The 13,816-nt window shown below is 33.7% G+C and overlaps 1 protein-coding gene and 1 long non-coding RNA gene across 2 annotated transcripts; both read left to right on the forward strand.

Annotated features, from left to right (window-relative positions):
* The first annotated feature begins 1,534 nt into the window (after window positions 1-1,534).
* LOC121223357 (uncharacterized) lies at window positions 1,535-3,426 on the forward strand. Its single transcript, XR_005920706.1, has 4 exons — window positions 1,535-1,789; window positions 2,778-2,841; window positions 3,161-3,208; window positions 3,290-3,426. It is a non-coding gene; the product is annotated as an uncharacterized lncRNA (long non-coding RNA).
* A 1,178-nt stretch (window positions 3,427-4,604) lies between these two features.
* Window positions 4,605-10,496, forward strand: LOC107958656 (uncharacterized). Its single transcript, XM_016894484.2, has 10 exons — window positions 4,605-5,657; window positions 5,850-6,095; window positions 6,381-6,665; window positions 6,765-6,833; window positions 7,094-7,585; window positions 7,683-7,751; window positions 8,080-8,244; window positions 8,723-8,939; window positions 9,028-9,369; window positions 9,930-10,496. The coding sequence occupies exons 1-10, from the start codon at window positions 4,674-4,676 to the stop codon at window positions 10,043-10,045; spliced, it is 2,985 nt and encodes a 994-aa protein (XP_016749973.2). The 5' UTR covers window positions 4,605-4,673; the 3' UTR covers window positions 10,046-10,496.
* Window positions 10,497-13,816: the final 3,320 nt, after the last annotated feature.

Consider the following 13,816-nt stretch of genomic DNA (forward strand, 5'->3'; position numbering starts at 1 on the left):
TTATATTTTTATTAGTTTACATTATTTTAATACATTATGTTTGAAATGTATTAATTTAGTGTGATTTTTAAATAAATTTCAAAAATTAACCCTTATTTTGGCCATTTGTTCGTATTTTTCCCGAATTTTATTACTTTCAATAAAAATATATTATTTTCTAATTTTATTATTTTATATTATTTTAGTACATTATGTTTGAAATGTATTAATTTAGTGTTTTTTAAATAAATTTAAAAAATTAACCATTATTTTGGCCCTTTGTTCGTATTCTTTTCCCCGAATTTTATTACTTTCAATAAAAATATATTATTTTTTAATTTTATTATTTTATATTTTTTAGTACATTATGTTTGAAATGTATTAATTTAGTGTGTTTTTAAAATAAATTTAGTAAAAAACCCTTATTTCTGCCCTTTGTTCGTATTTTTTACCGAAGCCTCATTGTTTTAAAAAATATATTATTTTCATATTTTATTATTTTACGTTATTTTAGTACATTATGTTTGAAATGCATTAATTTAGTAAAAAAAACCATTATTTCGGCCCTTTGTTCGTATTTTTTTCTAGATTTTTTTACTTTCAAAAAATATTTTAATTTCGTAATTTATTATTTTACATTCTTTTCACATTTTATGTTTTCTTAAACATATTTTTTTATTATTTTATTTTAATACTATTTTTCTAAAAAAACTCATTACAACATGCTAAATAAATTTCATAAAAATTTTATATAATCAACATAGAATGTACATAACATGGGTTTTTTCATGCTAAACAAATTTCATAAAATATATATGCTAAATAAAATAATAAAACACATATAATGTACATAACATAGATTTTTTACATAAACATTACAAAAAAATTAAAATAATACAAAAAAATTACCTTTACTTATTATTTTCTTTCTTTTTCCTTCCCTCACTCTTCTTCTTCTTCTCCTTTCCTTTTCTTTCTTTTTCTTTCTTCTCCTTTCCTTTCCTTTTCTTTCTTTTTCTTTCCTTTCTTCCCCAGCTGAATGGTCCCCCCATCAATATAAGGGTCGATGCCGCCTGTGATAGTGGCACCATTGGTGCCGCCTCTGCCACTGGCACCACTGGTGCCGCCTATGGCAGGCCCTCCACCAGGGTGCTGTCACCTCCTTCGGCAGCTTTTTTTTTAATTTTTATGTTTTTTTAATACCATTTTGGTAATTAAAAAATATATATACTATTTTAGATTTTTTTTTAATTTTTTTGGATTATTTTGATTAAAATCCCATATTAAGGAAAGAGGAGGGAAAAGAATGACAAGGTTTAAACTAGACCTGTCCATGGGCCGGGCGGCCCGGCCTGGCCCGACGGCCCGCCCGAAATATGGGAAGGTTCGGGTAAAAATATAGGCCTGAAATATGGGCTTGGGCAAAAAACGAGGCCCGTTTAGAAAATGGGCCGGACCTCAGGTAAAATTTTTTTGGTCCAGGCCCGGCCCGGCCCAAAAATATATTAAATATAACTTTTTTATTTTAAAGATATAATAGTTATAGTTTTATATTAAGTTTTAACTTTTAACTTCTGTTTCCTTTACTTTCACTTCCTCCGACAGAGGCTTCCAAAATCCCTAACCCGTGCCTTCCTCCCTTTTTTTTCCCATTTCCAAAATCAAGTTGTTTGCTGGTCCTCCACCGAATCACCGATCCACCTCCATTGTCAAGACCTCCACCGATCTACCTCCGGTCCTCCACCCAATTCCAGAATCAAGCATTTAGGGGTTTGTTTATTCCCGAATCGCCAACAAATTCGTTTTTAAGGTAAGCCATTTGTTTATTCGTTAATGTTCATTTGTTCATAACTTTATATGAATTTTTATGTTAATTATTTTGATTTTTGGGTAATAATGTTTTCAAAGTTATGAATCAAATCATCCTTGTTGTTCAATACTCCTGCAACAGCCAACAATTCTTGAGCTGCAAAAAAAGCAGTTTCCCTGAAACTCTTAACCTTCACTAAACAAAAATGGGTGCACTTTAACCCTATCCCTGAACTCACTTTAGAAGTCTTCAACAAATAGCAAGTTGGTGCCAGCCCACACCCTTGGCCCTGCACCACAATCCCCCATGCCCTCGATACCTCTTCTTTTCCATCGCTCTTTTCATCATCTCCTTCTATTTGTTCAACAAATATCACCCCACACTTCAAGGCTGTTTGGCTTCCATGAAATTCCAACTCAACCTTTGATTCTCTACTCCCAATCCTTACGGGCAGTCCATGCAACCTATTGATTTGGGATAAGATTAAAAGTTGTGCATTATTACCCATAAAATGTTGTGCATTATAGTGGGAAGAAATTGAAAGTTGGGTTGCTTTCTGGTTTCTTCCATTTGTGTTAGGGTGATTTAACTGTATAATAACTGTATGTACATTGGTGGTGCTGTGCCATAGTTGTATGTACCCAATATCTGTATGTAACTTACAAACCTTGAAATTGAACAAGGATTTATTTAGTAACGAAAGTGGACAAAACGAGATGTGTTTGAACTCATGTTCTGATGCATTTGAAACATGTGGTGAACACAGTTCTTTGTAGCAATATGAATGTCTGAGGCTCATTTTTTGCTAGCTTGCTTTCAAGATGTTGGAAACATGATATGTTTGATTGTCTGTAATATCACGAAAAAACATCATTTTCAATTTGCAAATAATTCTTTGGATGATGGTGGAATGCATATGGCCTTGTTTGATTCCTGAGGTGGTTTTATTTGCAGGATTATTCTTAATCCCTTTCTTGTGTATTTTCAGCTGTGTAGTGGAAAAGCTGCCTTAAATTTTGGAGCGTCTGTCAAAAGAACAAATAAGCTATCAGGTGTGCTCTGTTCTCTAGAGAGGCTTTTGGGAGGGGGATAATTTTTTTGTGATTAAAATGTTTGAATTTTTTAAGAAATCATTAACAATGGATTTTGAAACGAATTTTTCAATTAGCTTTCTGTTAATCTATGATTCAATCAAATAATTAAGTGGTAAATGTTTGTTTATATGTTTATATCTGGAAATAAAGTTCTCAGAATTTTGAAATTGCATGAGATTCGAGTTTAATGAATTTATTATAATGTTTACTAAGATCACAAGCTTAGTTTATTCATTTAATCTCATCTTCTTCCTTTTTTTGCTTTGTTTTATTGCAGAAACAATCGACATTGAAATCGATTTGGCTTACCTTAGCTTCCTTTCCTGTAAGCTTTCATTTACATTTTCTTTTTACAATTTAATTTAATTTAATTTTCCTTTATTTTACTTTGTACAACATTTTGCAGATTAGCAGATTTTCCCGTAAGCTAAACTTGCTTATCTACTAGTAGGAAAATAATGGGATTGAGACATAGAGATGCTTCTATTTAAGATTTTGGATTGGATTTATGCAGTTTGAATTTCATTAATTTCTTTTTTGGTACATATGTAATTTAGCTTATAGAATAAGTATGACTATCTCAATTGAAAGTGATTAAATCCTGCGCATGTAATATTGGTTGGTTTTAAGATAAAAAAAATGTAAACTTATTTGTTTACAAAAATATTTGCTAATACAAAAATGTAAACTAATCAAATGTTAGATTTTGTTACAACAATTAATACAATTAATACAATTAACAATTAATACAATTAATAATTTGATAATTTTACTAATCAAATGTTAAATTTTGTTACAACCATTAATACAATTAACAATTAATAATTTGATAATTTTACTAACAATTAATTTTAATAACAATTAGTTTTAATTTTATCAAAAAAAATTAATTTTAATTAAAAACGGGCCAGGCCGGGCTCGAGCCACATATTTTTTCCCTGGCTGGGCCTGGACAAAATCCCAGGCCCATATTTTGGGCCGGGCTGGGCCTAGAAAGCGGGTTGAAAATTTTTTCTGGGCCTGGCCCGAACCTGGCCCGGCCCGGCCCATGGACAGGTCTAGTTTAAACTCGTACTATCTAAATGCGAGATGAGAATATTAATCATTACTCCAAATAAATCTTGATAAAATATAAATCTTTATAATTATATTATAAATAAAATAACATGAAAATAACAATGATATTATTAATTACTATATTATAGCACACCGATGATGTGAGTGAAAAAATTTATGTAACAGATATATTTATAAAAATGATTTAAGAATTAGATGTTTTAATTAAAATAGTAATATATTGAAAATTGTGGTATTTTGGGTTTGAATCACATCAAACATATTTTTCTGGATTTTACATAATTTGATGACAAAAAATCTTCATAATTATATTAATTATTTTACAAAAATAAAAATATTTTGTAAATACTCAACTAAATTAGAAAACCGGATGAAGAGTGACGCAAACTCAGAAAGCTTCTTATGGGAAAATATTATTTATATTCGTTTTTACTTTTTAACTTGTAAAAGAATATAAAAAAATCATTTATGAAAATTCCCATTAATATACGTATTATATTTGTTTTTAACATAAAAATATTTAATCTCATAAATAAATAAATATATATATAAAAAAAACAAAATGGGCCAAAAGACAGCTCGAATAATGGGGCTACTGTTTTTTTTGGTTTTGTTTTGTTTTTTAATTAATTTAGAGGAAAAGGCCAATGGGCCAACCATTTTAACTGCAGTAGGTGCGCACAACCTAAATCTACGCACCCGTTCTTCACAACATGCTTCGAAATAAAAAGCAGAGATTTTCAGATCAACCGATCGATCGCGCGAAAAAAAAGGGAAATAAGGAAAGAGCTGTTGACGCCTTCGAAACTATGGCCGGAATCGGCGATGACGTTGGATTCGGCAATTTCATGTTCTTTTCTTCCTCATCGTCACATTCGATCAATGGTCCTCAGTTCTCCGCCAAAGACATGACCACCACCGCTGCCGCCGCCAACGACGACGACGACGATGATTGGGGAGATTTCATCAACTCCAGCAATAATATCTCTTGCACTGAATCTCTTCCCGTCAATGACTTTCAGTTTGATTCCTCTCCCGGCTCACCCCCTCTAACTCAATCCGACTCGGCTCCGAGCCGAGTGGAATCGGTGAAAGCCCAATGGGACAAGCTGACTGGAGCTTTACCGTTGTCGATTTTCGGGGAAGAAGAAAAAGAGGATGGGGGATCTGACGCAGTGGACGCAGGGTTTAATGGTGTGAACAGTTCGTTTTCGTTCCCTAAACAGGACGGAAATTTGAAGGAAAAAGGATCGAATTTAAATGATGTGTTAGCGGATTTGTATAAAGAGAAAGAGAAGGGGAATGAGGCAAATGGGTTTAGGTCGGGTGTGGATGTTAAGAAGGCAATTGATTTGAATTCTAAGGCGGAGACTTGGAATTGGAACGGATTGAATTCGGGGTTGAACGGATCAGGGTTGAAGGTGGATGCATTGGATTTGAGTATAAACGGTCCTGCTTCGGTTAAAAAAGAGGAGAATTTAGGTTCAAATGGGTATGCATTTGGGAAGGAAAGAAAAGAAGTGAATATGGGGTTAAGCGGGTTGGATTTGAGCTCAAATGGGTCGAGTTGGGGTCAGGAAGGGTTGAATTTGGATTCGAATGCGGGGAATTCTGTTTTGGTTGATGAGGAGGATGATGATGGGTGGGAATTTAAAGGCGCAGAGCCAAAAGCAGAAGCTGCAGCTGAAAATTTGAAGGTAAAGTTTATAGCTCTTTGTTATTTTGATTGTTAATGTCATTTCCAGTTTTCATGTTTGACTAAAAAGAAGTGAGAAGGCATAGAAATTTTGATACATAACCCTCTTGTAGAATGTAAATAAATGACAGTTTAGAAAGTGTTTTTTTTTACGGGTTCTTTGTTGATGTTGTTTAACCTTTTGTTTTATTAGAGTAATCCAAATGTGCCAATGTCGAATTGCAATATGTCTACTTCGAGTTGGGATCCATTGGGTACAAATACCAGTGTGCTGAGTTCAAATATTAATGGGGTAAACGCAAATGCAAGTAGGTTGGACTCTAATTTAGTTGATGAAAATGATAAGACTAGTGTTGATGATGATGATGATGATGATGATGATGGATGGGAATTCAAGGCTGCAGAGCCCGAGACTCGCTTCACAACCGGTGATGCTAAGGTAAAAGTTTAACTTTTTTTTTTTTTTGTCATTTCGATAAGCCAGCAAATCCTTGTTAACCAGATATCCACAAAACTGTTCTGTAAGTTCTTTTACTTTTTGTTAGTGGTGATAGTTTGTTGTTACTAGTGTGTAGGATGTATAATTTTTGCATGTGGCTCTTGTTTATACATAAAGGCAATCCTTTTGTATTTCAAGTTTGATTAATACATATATTTTCATCAATTGATAAGTTGTTCAGGGACTTTATTTTGTTCACTGCTGCTCACATTTACTACTTTGAAGGTTGAGGACCAGGATCGGGAAAAACCTCAGGGAGCTGAATTCAGCTTTGGGTTTGGGAATGGCGCGAATGGTTCTAGTGATTTCTTTGGCACATCAGATGGAATATCTAAGAAACCTGGTGAATGGGACTTAGGATTTAGTTTCTCCCCTAGTTTTGAATCTCAAAGCAAGCAGAATGATACTAAAGATGGTGAGATTTCTTCTTCAGCTGGTATAAATATTGGTTCTGGCGAAATGTCCTGGGCTTTTAAGGACGCAACTTTTGGACATGAATCAAAGGCTAAGGTGATGAACTGATTGATATATGTTCATTCTTTTTTTCTCTTTTTATATCACAATCAATTTGCCTTATCAAGCTCAATGTTTTTACACTTATATCCATAGGAAGAGCCAAGGGTTGCTGATGCTTCCTCATCTGCGGTTGAAGGTTTTTCATTTGACAGTCATATCCAGGTATTAGATCATTTTGCTGCTTGAGAAAAATATCGTTAAAAAAAAAAGAAAAACTTGATGGGGCTTTGGTGGATCGGATATGTTGTGCTAAGCTTCTATAAATTGAGCTCATGTTAAGCATCAAATGCCTGTTGCATAAGACATACCTCTTCATCTAACAAATTGTATTTTGTTTGTCATTGAGAGAAAAGTTACTAGTGGTACACATTGGAAAATTTTCTTCTTTTGTTCACTGTTCATCTTCCCTTTAATGTGTGTAGGGGAATGAGGAAACTTCAAAGAAAAACAAAGCAGCATTGCCCCTGTCCATCTTTGGTGATGAAGAAATTGAAACTGAGGATCCATTGAAACATGAAGATGTTTCCATTCTTAAACCAACCACTACAAATGCTGGCTTGAAGGATACTCGTTCAAATATATCCATCAATGATCTTATATCAAGTTTATATAGCCAATCTGAGACAAATACTTCTTTAAATCCAATCAGCAATCCAAGTGAAAATGGACTTCTTTCCTCTCAGATAGATGTGGGTTCCAGTTTAGTAAATGGTGATAGTTTTGATGACGACTCCTGGGAATTTAAAGGTGCCGTTTCTGGAACTGGAGGAGAAAACCAGAATTCTTCATTCAGTTTTGGAGATTCATATGAAAAATACACTATCAAAACGGAGCTAAATGATTATCTGGACTTGTATTCTAAATTGACCACTGAATTGTGCTTTGTTGCACTTAGCCATCTTGAGAATATGAAGGTTGGTAGAGTCATTTAATTTCATTTCTTCTCATCTCCTTTTTGTTGATATCAATGTTTTTAAAAGTATTTTGTTTCTGAAATATGCTTTTAATTAGAAAGATAAAAGTACTGCTGCTCCTTCTGGTGAAGATGCTGAAGTAAAAGCTATTGAGGAGGAAATCCTGGTATGCAGTTATTTCTTATCTTTCTTGCTGTGTTCGTTTCCCTTTTCTATTATTTCTGGAGTCTTATTTGGATGGTACATGCCAAAATGATTAGATGAGTGTCTATAAAAATCCCTTTCTGTTTATTTTTCTTGAATTTGTGACCCCTTCTCACTTCATACTAGAATCATAAATTTGGAAGATTCTTTTGACACTGTTTGTACAGTTTATATTTAATTTAAACAAGACAAATTTCCAATTAAACAGTATTTTCCTTGGATGATTATATAGTTGTTCATGTTCATTGAATATTTAATGTCAGGATCATGTCTGTTGCCTGTGGTTGTAGGGTCTATATAATGAACTGCAAAAAGATGGCATAATATCTGAAGAAGTCACCTCAGAGAATCTCCAGTCAAGAAGTATTCACCTTGGTGAATATGCAAAGGTTCTACTAGAAAAAAAGTTTCAAGTGCTGGAATCTGAATATCAGTTATCAGAGAAATTATCATTGGTTCGTATCTTTTGGCTTTGATTCATGGGTCTATATGCTCTTATTTTTTGAGAAATTGATTTGATTCAAATCTTGATAGACACATTAACAAAATGTAAAAGTATAGTTGTTTCCATCCGTTACAACTCCTAGGAGTCTAGGACCATCATCTGGTGGGACTATATCTGGTATTACCCCTTTTATTTTCAGAACTCCCAAACATCAAGTTGATCTACTTTCCATAACAGGCTGTTGTTATGTAGGATTCTAGCTGATATCCTAGATTCAATACCCATAAGCTCCCCTTCATGCACCTGTTTGTTGTATATTTATGTTCATAAATCTACTATTTCTCAGTATGGATGGCTATATCTGAACTAACATCTCCGAATATGAAATGCTATGTAGTATTCTCTTTTCCATAAGATTGGTGATTTTTTTTTTTTAATTAGTGGCTTTGACCATGGCATGACCTTGGCTTGTATTTTCAATTCAATAGGCAGAGAAGAATATGGCATCAACAATTGAACTCTTGAAACATGCTGCATCAACATTAAAGGTTCTAAAATTAGGGTCAGCTGAGGATCAATCTTATTATGTATCTATGTGGTTGAGGATTTTGACTGTTTGTGCACTAGAGCTGAAACATGGTTCTATGATTTGGAAGCAGTCATTGCAGAAAAACATCCACCGTCAATTATTGTCTAAACCTCAAGGTGCTTCACTCGAAAGTCAAGCATATAAATTTTTTTTTAACTCTTTGTTGTGTTAAGTTTATTGAGATGATATTTGGGGCATCTGCAGGCAGACAGTACATTCTAGCTCTTGGAGAAATTTACAGAGTTGTCAAAATTGTTGGATCTTTGTCCGCCAAACTCTGCAAACCTTGGATATTGTTTAGTTCTGAAAATCCCACAAACTTCCCTGCTCTTGTGAGGGAGTGTTCTTCTGTGTGGTCAAGTTCAGGGCTTGAAGAAGCCCTTCAAAATCTGACTGATTTGACAGATTTAAAATATGATGTTGAAGCTTTACTTGGTTCCATTCAGAGTATTCATGATCCTGACGCGCATGAACTCTATAAACAAGTTTTCTCGGAACAAGAATCTACATGTTGTCTGTCAGGTTTAACTGCAGGAGCAGTGCCAGGTATGAAATTTTTTGGTTTTAAGCTAAGAACAGGATAACTATAAAATTTTCCCTAGGACAAAGAAGTAAACGGAGAGAGAGCTATTTCAGGCTGTCGTCTGTTAGGTGTAGGTAGATCATTCAATGTGCTTGCTCTATAGGGTCTTTAAGAGTGTAGATTCATGGATGATACACCTCGGCCTTTCAGATAACCCTGATTAGTTAGTCCTTGACGTTTTCGAACCTAAGTTCCATAAACTTTGAACTTAATAAAACATTGTCAATGTTCTTGGCTTTTAAGTTCCTTTTAGGGCCAATATAGGGTGAAGTTTTGATATCATAATCATATTAACACGTTAATTTTCCCCTTAACAGATTAATCTGATTTACCAACCTGATAATCATGCTTAGTTAACAGATTATCTTTTGAAGTATGATAACTGATTCTAAAGGATATCGTTTTACTTGATCTTGGAATATAACCAAGCAAAAGATTATGCAACTCCTCAATTGAATCTGAACTATCTTTTTTAGGACCACTTGAATCAGTCTCTAAAATTATCTTGATTCTCTTTTATCAGGCATGAAAATGGTGCTTTGGGATGGACGGCATTACTTTGTAACCATTGTCAACTTGTGGGCAAATTTAATAAGTCGTGATCCACCAAATTTGCCGCTCATACATGCTCGAAAATAATGCTGTCATGAAAAGACGAAGGTACATTTCCAAAAGTTTCACAGCATAGGTCACACTGAATGAAGTTTCTGGATTGTAATCAGGGTTGCCCCAGTACTAGGATTTTACTTTGGAAAGAAAATGCAGTAACACTTTGAGTTATCCAGAATCTGATGTGGTGCAAGGTGCTAGGTGCTTAATTAAGCCAAATATCTATTCAATATTTACTTAGATTGGTTGTCATTCTTTTTGAGAGAGCTGTTATATAGCAATTTGATGTAGAAATCTCGTCTTAATTTATGATTTGCTTGTATTCTATTATTCATTTGCAAACTGGGTGAATCAAATAAGCACCCCCCATACATCTAGAGAAGAGTTGTGAGGCAAATTAGTTCATCAGTGTCTTTATATGATTTTCTCATTTTGTACTGCAAACACCAATAATTTAAATGAAAAAAGTCTTTATTTTGTACCAATTGTGCAACATATGTTGAAACGCCTGTTGGGTGTCTTAGAAGCTGCTGTAATATATGGAGAAATTTTGGACTGAACTGTTTCAGACCCTTGCTTGCTTTCAGAATCATTGCTGTGACCATGGGCTCACACAACCATACTGCTTCACTAATCAGTATTTGAAGCTCTGATCTTTTAATTTCTTTTTTAAATATCTGTGTTTTATGCGTACTAGAACTTAGCTATGAAAATATCATATTTTGGAAAATGTTAGGTAAAAGTATCATGAAGGTTTTTATATTACGAATCAGATTGTATTTTCTCTTTTAGTAAGAAAATGGACAAATTAGTCTTTGAACGATAGATCAAAGAGCAAATTAGTCTTTTTTGTTAAAATTTATGGCCATTTCTACTATTAAAAACTGACTTGGTTGACAGAATAATGTGTATCTTATGTTGATGTATAATGACTAGCTTTTAGTAATAGAAATTGATGTAACTTTTAACAGAAAGATCAATTAACTTTTTCATCTAACGTATAGAGATTAATTATCCATTTTTTTGAGTAAAAGGTAAATTGTAATTTGACTCCTAATATAAGAGTCTTCGTGGTAATTTTACCGAAAATGTTAAACATGTATGTATCAAATATATATTGGTGTTTGATACTGAGTACTTAATATCCCTTGATACCATAATGCCATGAACTACCAAACATGTTTCGCTTATGCCTTTGTTGATATAGTTGAAGAAGGCAAAATTGGTTGAGCCATGGTTGGAACCCCACCTTCACTCTCCAATGTAAGTTTGGCAATCATTAACCTAAATCTGGACCGTCAACTGTTTCTTGTATTAATCAACTCCGTTACAAGCAGTAAACCATTGCCAAAATTTATAAGCAAAATTCTTGAGCGTCCTTGTTGCTTATTTCCTCTGAAACTGAACCAAAAAAAAGGAAAGCAATATGGTTAAGATGAAGGCTTGAACTTTGGGTAGGCCTTTAATATTTGATAAAAATGTCCCCTGGGATTACCTTTCTTGCAAAGTACTACTCTAACACTTGTGGTTTTTACTTTACAAGTTCTTAAAATGTAAACATGATTTGAAGTATTTTTTTCCCTTGTAGGCGTATAAAATGGGCGGTGAGGGCCCTAAGTGTTGGGGTAAATTCAAACCTATTGATCTAATCTAGTTAGAAAATGCATGCTAGCCCTTGGGAACAAAACAAGAGTCCAAAACATTGAAATTTCAAAGAGTTAACACATCAATCAATTTTATATTCATGGTAATCAAGAGATGAATTCGGTAGTCAAAGAATGATGATATCCTGATGCATTGCTGATCTTATTCACAGTTGTGCATGCTTACCTTGTTACCTTCAGCTTTCAAGTCCTTACTCGAGCAAGGTTGTTGGGGTATATGCTTCCGCCATATTCTATCACTGGTTTTCTACTTTGCTTTCCTTCTATTTTACTTAGACTCGATAATGAGTATCAGATTAGGTATTTGTTGAGGGGAAAGCCAACTTTTTTTCCGGAGAAGTCTTCAAATTGTCATCCGTCTGAAGTTAAAAGATTCCTCAATGGGTCGACATTGTCCCCAAGTTGAGCCAGTGTTGTCTCTAGACTCTACAAAGAACTCGAGTGTCTAAAGAAGCCACCTTGGACTCGAGTTCACCAAACAAAAGCGCCCGAAAGCGCCTTGACAAGTTGGACTGTGCATGGCACATGTTCACTTGCCAAAGAAATGGTAACCATTTGTCATAGGTAGGATTTGAACCCTAACCTATATGGAGGCATGGTTCCTATTGTCACCGTGAGAACCATCGCCCAAGCTTCTAACCTCTTCTTCTCCTCAACAGTATCTCCGAATTAGGGTATTAAGTTCATCAAATTTCATCCATATATGTAAAGGATTGTATCCTTATACCCATAGTTGAACATATGTTAGACACAAATATCAACAAGGATATTTTTAAGAATATGAAATTGGAAACACATGCATATGATGGATGAAGTGTCTCTTTTAAGATAAATGTTTTCCCATCCAAGTCTTTTTTATATTATGGATATCAATCATTCTTTTAAGTTCAACAACAATCCCTCATCTTTTCTATCATGTGTTCAGATTGAACTTCCCCAAATTTCTTAACCATCAAAAGAGATATCTTTGCTGAAATACTGAACCAAAAGATCATATAAAAGTATGAAAGAATGAAATATTGATCTTTGTCTTGATTTGAAAACAATTAACAACCACATCAAAATTTTGATCAACCAAAAAAAAAAAAAAGAAACAAGAGGTTACATTTTGTATCCAATATATGATATAAATTCATATTCCCTATTTTTGCGTACAAGTCTCCTACAAACCAAGACTCATTCTTAGAGTTCCTATATAAAGAACTTCGAATATATAAGGGGAAACAAAAAAAAAAGGAAAACAATAGGAACTATGTATATACAGCTTGTGAAAGGTATATATGTATCGCATTTGCTACTTGTTGTGTAGTGGATCAGGACAAGAAGGGACTTCTCTGTTAATTGTTGCAAAAAACCCATCACTCCCATTTTCCAGATTCTGATCCTTCCAACTTCTCTCAGTCTTCTCTTCATCTTCAACCTTCTCTGCTAGTAACCTTGTTCCCAACACTCCATTTTTTAGAGCTGAAATACTCAGCATTATCAACAAAAAATACCCTATTAAACCCTTTGACACCATTGTCTCTCTTACACTACAAGCTGAAAGTGGGAGAACAAAAGATCAGAAAGAAAAGAGAGTTTGAACTAGAAAGTTTTTTAAGTTGGTAGAAATGCTATATAGGGGTATGCAAAAGCCAAATATTCAAATGGTAAAACTAAAAATTTTATGGTCAAATTCCCTTGCATTTGACAATGCGGGGGATCTACAGACTTTTTTGCTTGGGCACTTTCTATAGGAGGAGCCCACTGTAACAGCTTGCACTTTTCTAATAATTTTGAGTACCAAAGTTGTCCCATATGTGATAATAGTGTACAAGAAGTTTTGTCTGGGAAGATTGTATTTTGTTATTTTATTCAAAAAAAAGTAAATTAGTTATGTTAGAATAAAGAGCAAAATGGTTATTTTCGTTAAAATTTTATTCATTTGTACGGTTAAAAATTGGTTTGACTAATAAAATAATCAAACAATAACATGTGGCAGGCTATGTGTATCTTATGTTAACATGTAAAGACCAATTTTTAACAACAAAAATAGATGAATTTCTTAAGAGCAGGACCAATTTTCTTTTTAATCTAATGTACGAAGACTAATTTGTCTATTTTTTTAATAAAGTGGACAAAATATAGCTTCAATAAT

This window comes from Gossypium hirsutum, chromosome D11 (genome assembly GCF_007990345.1).
Source record: "Gossypium hirsutum isolate 1008001.06 chromosome D11, Gossypium_hirsutum_v2.1, whole genome shotgun sequence".
Lineage (NCBI taxonomy): Eukaryota > Viridiplantae > Streptophyta > Magnoliopsida > Malvales > Malvaceae > Gossypium > Gossypium hirsutum.

Bases quoted from the DNA above. Each gene is read 5' to 3' on its own strand.
- LOC107958656 (XM_016894484.2), top strand. From the start codon at position 4,674: ATGCTTCGAAATAAAAAGCAGAGATTTTCAGATCAACCGATCGATCGC. The intron at 6,096-6,380 runs GTAAAAGTTTAA...ACTACTTTGAAG, and splicing joins TCACAACCGGTGATGCTAAG to GTTGAGGACCAGGATCGGGA. The intron at 7,586-7,682 runs GTTGGTAGAGTC...GCTTTTAATTAG, and splicing joins GCCATCTTGAGAATATGAAG to AAAGATAAAAGTACTGCTGC.